The sequence below is a fragment of the Sinocyclocheilus rhinocerous genome, unplaced genomic scaffold (assembly GCF_001515625.1).
Source record: "Sinocyclocheilus rhinocerous isolate Xijiao unplaced genomic scaffold, SAMN03320098_v1.1 scaffold87, whole genome shotgun sequence".
In the NCBI taxonomy this organism is placed as follows: domain Eukaryota; kingdom Metazoa; phylum Chordata; class Actinopteri; order Cypriniformes; family Cyprinidae; genus Sinocyclocheilus; species Sinocyclocheilus rhinocerous.
In genome coordinates, this window is record NW_015650709.1 from 504,380 (window position 1) to 513,311 (window position 8,932).

The 8,932-nt window shown below is 38.6% G+C and overlaps 1 protein-coding gene across 1 annotated transcript; it reads right to left on the reverse strand.

Annotated features, from left to right (window-relative positions):
- Positions 1-1,796: 1,796 nt before the first annotated feature.
- On the reverse strand, positions 1,797-3,793 carry LOC107712463 (apelin receptor A-like). The gene has a single exon (XM_016517722.1). The coding sequence runs from the start codon at positions 3,619-3,621 to the stop codon at positions 2,536-2,538; it is 1,086 nt and encodes a 361-aa protein (XP_016373208.1). The 5' UTR covers positions 3,622-3,793; the 3' UTR covers positions 1,797-2,535.
- Between the last annotated feature and the right edge of the window lie 5,139 nt (positions 3,794-8,932).

Below are 8,932 nucleotides of genomic sequence, written 5' to 3' on the forward strand. Positions count from 1 at the left end.
AAATATTACCCTCCATTTACAGAATTTTTCTATGCATTTTTACCACATCACTTGATGTTCTTTTGATGTGCATTTCAGTTTTGCTTAAGCTTGTGTAAAACTCTAGCTTACACTTAAAACTTGACATCGTGCACTGCAGATATTGTTTGTTCTTAAGATAAATTGTTTTGATGTTCCTCTTTTTTTAATTGCTGTGGATAAAAGCATTGATTCAATGTAATTGTACATGAATAAATCTTAATTTGCTTTATAGTATTACAGTTACAGTAAAATGTCACAGAAATGTGAAATAGCTGCTTAGCATTTTGTGTGTGTGTGGAAAAAGAGCACATTGGGATTCTACGGTATATATTTTTTTGAGATTACATCATTAGTCCGGTTTATCCAGTTAATGAGATTACCTCATCATATCTCTGTTCCAGACAGTGCGTATATCAGACAGTCTGCCAAAAACAACCTGCCGATATTTATCATGGGAACTCTGTATATCACGAGGGGCTTTAGTGAGTGCTCAAGTTCTTCATTCTCTGTTACTCTGTCTGTTTCCTCGTTTCTTTGTTTCTTTTTTATCTGAAAGTGTCTGGATCCTATTGGTCATGTCAGTTCTGTTGTTACTGGTTGATGTCCTCATATGTGTGTGTGTGTGTGTGTGTGTGTGTAGCGTCCCTTTCCCCCTTCTTTAACGGTCATCTTTTCAAAAATAATTTTTCACTTGCCCCAAATTGGCTACACCTAGCTTCAAACAGATATGTATCCATCCTGTTTCACTCTTTTGGAGTCATAGGGGCCTCACAGTGTCACTATTAATTAGACCACATGTTATGTGTGTGTGTGTGTGTGTGTGTGTGTGTGTGTGTGTGTTCCAGTCCTGTAAGACGGGTCTTTAATGGGTGGATCACTCCACCCTTTACGTTAGTTTCTCTTATTTTATTTCAAGATATTATATATATTTGATTTTTTTTGAATATTTGAAACTCACAGCACTGTTCACTAAACATTTTATTCCATCTACAAATCCTGGTTTCCAGAAGTATTTTTATGCATTTTATTTTATTTTATTTTCCAGAGGTAGTTTTATGCGTTTTTGTTGTTTTGACGCATGCAAACACATACTCACACAAGGATTAATATTGATACAGTACTATCAATGCACTGGAAGCCTACATCCTCTTATGAAAAAGATGTATTCATTATATATTGATATATTAATTTTCAATGTAATATCGAATAACACCATAAAGTTACATTATAATCAAGCACTTCACCTGTTCTTTAGATAGTCAATATATACAAACAAGTGTACTTTAAAGCACAACAAAATAATATTATTAAAACATAATGATTTAAAATGTACTTTAAAGTAAAACCTTTAGTTTTACTTTTTTATGTGATATTTTTACAAAGTGCACTTCTAAAAATTGCATTCAAGTGTGTAAGAAACAGTCATGAAAGTGCACTTTAAGTACACTTAAGTGGACTTTTATTTCATTATTATTATTATATTATTTGCAAGTATTGTTAAAAATATACTTTTAAGATTTGAAGTACACTACAAGTGCACATTCAATACAATTCTAAACGCACTTCTTTTTTCACAAGTGGTTTGGAAAATAGATGGATGGGCTATTAATGAAACTCCATTTAAACACACCAATGCATACCCATAATCATGTGTAATGATGCTAAGACAGTATTGTATTTAAGGGACATATTTAATACAGTAGCAGTAGTTAGTTACAGAAATTTCAAAAAATATAACATATTTTCATGAATATAAATCCATTTACACCCCCAAATTTGTCCCCCTCTTCCTTTTTCCCCAGAGACATTTGTCACCAGCCATATGTCTGTCTGCCCACCCCCCCAAACCCCGACTCTCTGTCTGCGCTTTAAACTATCTAATCAAGCAGCATCACCTTTGCACTGGAACACACTCTCACACACACACTCATCAAAAACACACACATTCACATCAGGGAGTTTAGCAGAAATTATAATTTTTATATCTCCTCTTAACAAGTGCTACAAATACTGAACACATTTCTGAACATTGCAAATTAGCAGAAAAAATAGTATGAAAATACTGTACAATTTGCATCTCTACACCAAGTGTATATAGGCTTCAACACAGTCACACACTCTTACAGCAGCACAAGCAAGTTCATCCTCAGTGCAGCATCGTTGTGGTCAGTTTGAATGTTTTTCGAGAAAACTGACCTCCTGTTTGCTTGAATAGTTCTGTGTGCTTATTTTGAGCGTGTCAAAGTCGACGAATAGATGTCAGCGAACATAAATTCACACATGCATACACACAAAGTCACATCATTCCAGCAATTCATCCATGAATACAGTAGAGTACACAAAACTATGAGTGTTATTTACAAACATAGAGCAATATGTTCTCCATCATAAGTCCATCAGTTCACCACATCAGAACGGACCAGCCGTCAATAGATTCCCACCTTTTTAACCCCTTAACCCAATGTTTTTTTTTTTCTTCAACTTCATGTTTTCTGTTCTTCTCATTTCGTTCCCTCACACTTTGGTGGCCAGCGACTGCACCTCCGACTTTTGAGTCTGGGCGCTGAGGGTTGAAGACATGGAGCTCATGTGCCCATGCATGGCCTTCTTCAGGTTCAGCAGACACAGGCACTGCGAGCGGAAGCGCAGGTCAAAGAAGGCATAGAGGAACGGGTTGAGGCAGCTGTTGACATACGCCAGGCATGTGGCGTACGGATGAGCCAGAAGCAGAAAGTTTAGGAAGCCGCATGAGGTGGGCGCCAGGTCTAGATATGACAGCGCATCCATGCTCTTCAGCACATGGAAAGGTGTCCAGCAGAAAGCAAAAACCACCACCAAGGTAGTGATGATCTTCAGGAGACGACGCTTCTTCTGGTCTTCCTTGCGCAGGTGGCTGAAATGCCGGGTGACCGTGCAGCCGATGAAGCAGTAGCAGACGGTCATGGCCAAGAAAGGCAGGAGAAAACCAAGAGCGGAGGACGAAAGGCTCAGACCTGCAATCCAAAGGGATTCGTGATGCTGATTGAGAGTGACCAGGCTGAAGTCCATCGCACAGGTGGTGCGGTTGTTTCCGGCGTCGTCCACCGTAGTGCGAAACAGGAGAGTTGGCACGGCCAGCAGGCACGAGAGGAACCAGATGGCACCCAGCGACGCCAGCATGGTGGCCCGGGACCGGAGCCGCCCGCTGGACAGAGAGTGGACGATGGCAAGGTAGCGGTCAAAACTCAGGCAGGTCAGGCAGAAGACGCTTGCGTACATGTTGACAAGCACCACATAACTGCTGATCTTGCAGAGAGCCACGCCAAACGGCCAGTGGTAACCCAGCGCGGTGTACACAGCCCACAGCGGCAGCGTGATGACGAACGTCAGGTCCGCGAGCGCCAGGTTACCGATGTAAACGTCTGCCGCGCGCCGTTTGGATTTGGCGCGCCAGACGGTGAAGATAACCACGCCGTTCCCGGAGAGCCCGAGGATGAAAATGAGCATGTACAGCACGGGAATGAGAGAATAAGACGGCTCCCACTCTGAGTAATCGCACGCAGTCTCGTTATCGTCATAGTACTCATAGGAGTCGACGTATTCCGGCGTTATTGGCTCCATTTGGTGAGGGCGCTTTAGTTTTGAGTCCGTCAGTTTCCTTGTGCAGTTTTATCCGAATTTCTGGTCTTAATTTTATAGAGTTCAGTGGGAATGTTTGGATTTTTCTGTCAGAAACAGGAGTCTGAGGTAAATTTCCCTCACTGGAAGCTGAAGCGCGTCTGTGTGAGTGAGAGAAGCGCCCTGTCTTTTTAAACTCCAGACTTCTCACCCCTCCCATTGGACCCATATATCGGACCCCTTATCTCCAGCCAGCCCCCATACACACACACACACTCCCACCCACCACGGCACCCCCCTCCACCTTTGGGCCACGCAGTCGGCAGGAGCGAGTGTGTCAACAAAGTGAGCTTAACCCTTGTTTTTCTTCTTAATGAAAAGGTAATGGCCCGCTCGTCTTTCAAGTTAGATTTAACTTAAATTGTCTGACAAAAAATGTTTTTACGTCACGTCTCATTTACGGAACTTTTTAAATAAAAAAATGAGAAGAAACAACGCAGAGTTGCAGTCGCAGAATTTAAATGGATGTTAACTTTTCCACACAGTAAACATTTGTTCATTCACGTCAAACATACTTAAACATCCGGGCCAAATAGCCTAAATAATTTAAAAATTAATAGGCTACATTTATTTTTCAGTAGGCTAGCATATTTTGTTTCTAAAATATGCTTAGGTTTAATTGCTTCCTGAAAGTTTTATGTAAAACTTCGTTGTACTTATTCGAAACATTTGAATTTAATTACTAATAAAGAATAAAATTGAGAGGACTTATTAAATCGAGTGTGACAGAAATGATTGCGAGTTAAATGAATGGAAATAAAGATGCTATAATAATGAAAAGATGTGTTATAGTAAAGCAGCCCTAAAAGTTTTGAGAAAAAGCCTCATTTTGGAAAAAATGCGTGTAAAATAATTGAACTGCACTGACAATGTATGTATTCTTATACCTGAACTAGCCTACTGTTTTTCTTTATTATTTTTTATGAATCACACTGTAAGTGTATCTTTTTATTAATTATTGCTTAAATTGGACGGTACCTGACTGTATGGCACAAATTAAACTTAACTAAACTAAACATGCAACTAAACATGCCTAAACAGGTTTCAGACAGGTTCCCAGTGAAACCAGAGCCTGGGACCAAATGATGTAAAAGAGGCATTGCTCTGTGATTTCCTCTCACTCAAACATTACATGAAGGTGACATTCATTCACTTCAAACACTCTGCTTCCACTGCAACACATCACTGCAGCCTCTTTAATATGAAGAAGAGATTTACATGCCCATTCAAACTCTTAACGAGAAACATAAACAGACCTGTTTCGTTCTAAATGTTGTTACATTATATTATACTTAATACAAAATCGATGAACATATTCCATGAAACTCAATTAATTAATCTATTCATTTAGATTTGTTTTATTTTAATGTGGCGAACTACTGAGAAAATGACTGATTTATGCATTAAAAGAAGTTTTACCCTCGTCCCTTTACCCTTTAAACAGAGCTCCTCGGATGAATCGTAAAATCCAATTAATTCAGCGAATCTAATAAAAAAAAATACATTGTTCGGTTTCTTATAAAGCCTCAGTGAGTGACTTAGTGATTAGATCACATGTCAGCAAAGGATTTGGATATGTGTGAATTTAATTCTCTCTTTCTTGCATTTATTTGCATGATAATAGCAGACACAAACTCGCAAAATAAACAAAAAACAAAAGGAAACGACGCATTTGACATTAACGAGTTTCTTAAGAACGCGCTGTTCACGCGTTACACCCAATTTGCAGCACCTGAAAAAAGGCAGTTAAAGCGAAATAGCTTAGGCTGAATAGGGAGCAATTCACATTCAAAACAAACAGGAAAACTATAGGCTACACCTAACTTATTCATCTGAGATGCTCTACAGACGAAGTTCTCATGAGCTCTCTGTTAAATCAGTTTTCATAAATATCTTCATCACTGTTTACACATACAAATCTTGTTTCACACACTGAACTCCATAAATTAATGTGCAATCACATTTAGTGGGATCAGTGTGTAAATCCATTAATCAAATCCTATCAGAGTGTCACTCTCCACACCAATGATGAGATCATCTGCAGATCTTCTCAGTCACTTAATGAGCCAGTGTCTTCTACTCAAGTGCTACAGGATTGTAACCATTTTGAAGGAATAATATGAATTATAGCTTATATAACACTGACAGTGTGAAGTAAATGTGTGACTGAGGACTAATGTAAAGACAATAGAGGCATGTAATGCACCTCTGACCAATTTGTTTAAATGCATCAGATTAGATAAAAAAATGTGTGAATAGTGCCACTTATGGCAAAGCATACATTTGAATAAATGGATGTTCACCTTTTATTCTGAGGATACTGTCTGCACATGCCCATGAGAATAAAATCTTGTGGCATCAGTTTTGGCATCAGAGCTTTCTAGAACACTGCATCTGTGGTATGATCTTTATTTTTTCGGTTCGTAAACATCTTAAGATTTAGATTTAGTACTCACTTTGAATAATACTAACCAAAATCTTTCAGGTGGTCTTGGTTATTAGAAAGAAATGAATGTTGATATATCAAACAGACTGACACACATAGTTTTATTTTACATACACTCTTAAAATAAAGGTTCAGATAAATAAATAAATAATAAAATAAAATAAAATATAATAAAATAAAAAAAATCGGCATTGATGGTTCCAGGAAGAACCTTTAACATCTAGGGAAGATTTCCACTGCACAAAATGTTCTTTATAGTGAACAGAACATTGTTTTTTTAGATTATTAAAATGTTCTTCATGTTGTTAAGAACTGTTTCAAATTGGCTCTTCTATTGCATCACTGCAAAACTGCCTTTTGCAACCTTTATTTTTTTAATTATATACTAAAAATGCTCATCATATGTTACTAAATCAGATTCCTCATGGGAAGTGTTTTGAATACTCCTCAAAGCACCTGTTAAATGATTCATTCACTGGCTCACTGAAAAAGTACTTTAAAGGCAAGCTATAATAAGCAAAGTCATGGTTCATATTTTGGCATTATTACTCACGCCATTTATATTTGTTGGAATATTACTTGTAGTCATAAATTATCGTATGAATTTGAAGTTTGCATAAAGTCAGTGACGAGCTCCTGCTGTGCACATGAGGCGACACGACTTGATTGCGCTTCATGCCCCCATAATCCTTTGCCCTGCCCCAGTCTGCCCCTCACCCCTTCCTCTGCATGTTGTTTTTGTTGGACCTCAGTGCTTCATATCGGGAGAAACTAAAACACTCCACACACACACCCAACACCCACACACACACCCACACACCCACAGCAGACAGCCTGGCAAAAACAACAGACAGTTTCCTGCTTAAATCAAGCTGGCAGGCCCTCAGATGAGACTGCGCCCTCTAGTGGATTTCTAAAAAGACAACACACACACACACACACACACACACAGGTTGGTAGGCTGCTATCTGATTGACTGTGGAGAGATGTGGCTGCCTGCTGCTCTAATAGATCCTTTAGATAAATAAATAAATCCACACATTTAAAAAATAAAAGAAACGCTGATAAGAAGCAGATGGTCAGATTAGTCAGACGACTTTCAAACACTCAGCACACACCTCTAATTGGGAGATTAGACAGATGAATTTGAGATCTTCACCAAAAAGCCCTTTGTTGTAACAAATCAAACTTTTTTAGTGAAAGCTTTGTTTGAGCGTGATTGACTCATGGACATTTTATCACATTGATAATACTGTACTCGTTCATGATTTGTGAAGCCAAACAGGAGAGGGGGTAAATGAGGGTTTAGAGGTCAAAAGTTAAAGAAGAGGTTGAATTTAATATAAAAGTGAAGCATATGAAGCATACAAACTGCCATGAAGGACACTAGAGCTTTTTTACCAAAGTAAAATGTAATAAAAAGATAATGTTGAGTTTAAATATTGTGTTATTGAGTATGTGATTTTGGATGTCCTTTAAACCCATGGATATAAAAGTATGTACTATAGAAGCCTGTTTTCACCACAGGATAAAAAAACTAAAAACTAATTGCAACTTTTTATCTTACAATTTTGATTTTTATTCTGGCAATGCTGACTTTTTTTTTTTTAATTGCAAGTTTATCTATGAAAATTTTGACTTTATATCTCACAATTCCGACTCGTTTTTCTCAGATTTTATACAACTCTGACTTTATGTCTTGAAATTATTTTTTTCTCAGAATTGCAAGAATGAAAGTCAGAATTGTGAGATAAAAAGTTGCAATTAACTTTTACTACCCTGTGGTGCAAACAAGCTTACATAAGATGCAGTTCAAAGGTTTGGGGTCATTACATTACATTTTGTTTTTTTTTTGTTTTTGAAATAAATTTCACATGTTTACCACGACTGCATTTTGTTTGTTTTAAAAATATAGTACAAACAGTAATACTGAAATGTTATTACAATTTAAAATGAGTCTTTTCTATTTTTATATTAAAAATGTTATGCATTAAAATGTAATTTATTCCTGTGGTGCAAAACGTACTCGGGTACTAACGTAACCTTGGTTCCCTGAGATACGGGAACGAGTATGAGTACGAATGATTTCTGAAGGATGATGTGACACTGAAGACTGGAGTAATGATGCTGAAAATTCAGTTCCCTGTCGATACCTGTACTGCGTCTGCTTAAGACGCTATGGGAAAAACCTTTTTTCTCCTGAACTGAAACCTTTTTCAATCACGCAGTGAAACTGCACGACCATTGGTTCTTGCAGTATATAAAAAATGAACCAATGGGGACAAAGCCCGCCAGAGCCCGCCAGAATGGGCGGAGCCATCTGGCTATATAAGCGGGCGTTCGCCACAGGATTCTCAGGTTACTTCGACTGAAGCGACGACTGAGTCGTGCGGCTACATAGCACGGCTAGCAACACAGTACTCGGTTCTGAATCTCAGGGAACCGAGGTTACGTTAGTAACCGAGTACGTTCCCTGTCGATACTACACTCGTACTGCGTATACTTAAGACGCTATGGGAACACAGTACAATCACGCCGTGCTAAGGTAGAGGAACGACTATAAGTATCATAACTTCCGTAAGCAAGCAATGCCCATAGAGAAGTTAATAACAACCCAAGGCTAAGACGGGCTGAGCTCCTTGAGGTCACACCCGGCCTGGATAATCGTTCCAGAGTACTCATGCAACTTCGGCACCCTAGGGGTCGAGAGCTGAAAGGTGAACTAATGCCAGAGAGCTTGAGCGCGACATGGTCAAGGGCTCTCTGTCAGATTTGTTTGTGTAACGCAACACGTGTCTCTTCAAGCGG

Coding starts and splice junctions, on each gene's coding strand:
- LOC107712463 (XM_016517722.1), bottom strand. CDS start 3,621: ATGGAGCCAATAACGCCGGAATACGTCGACTCCTATGAGTACTATGAC.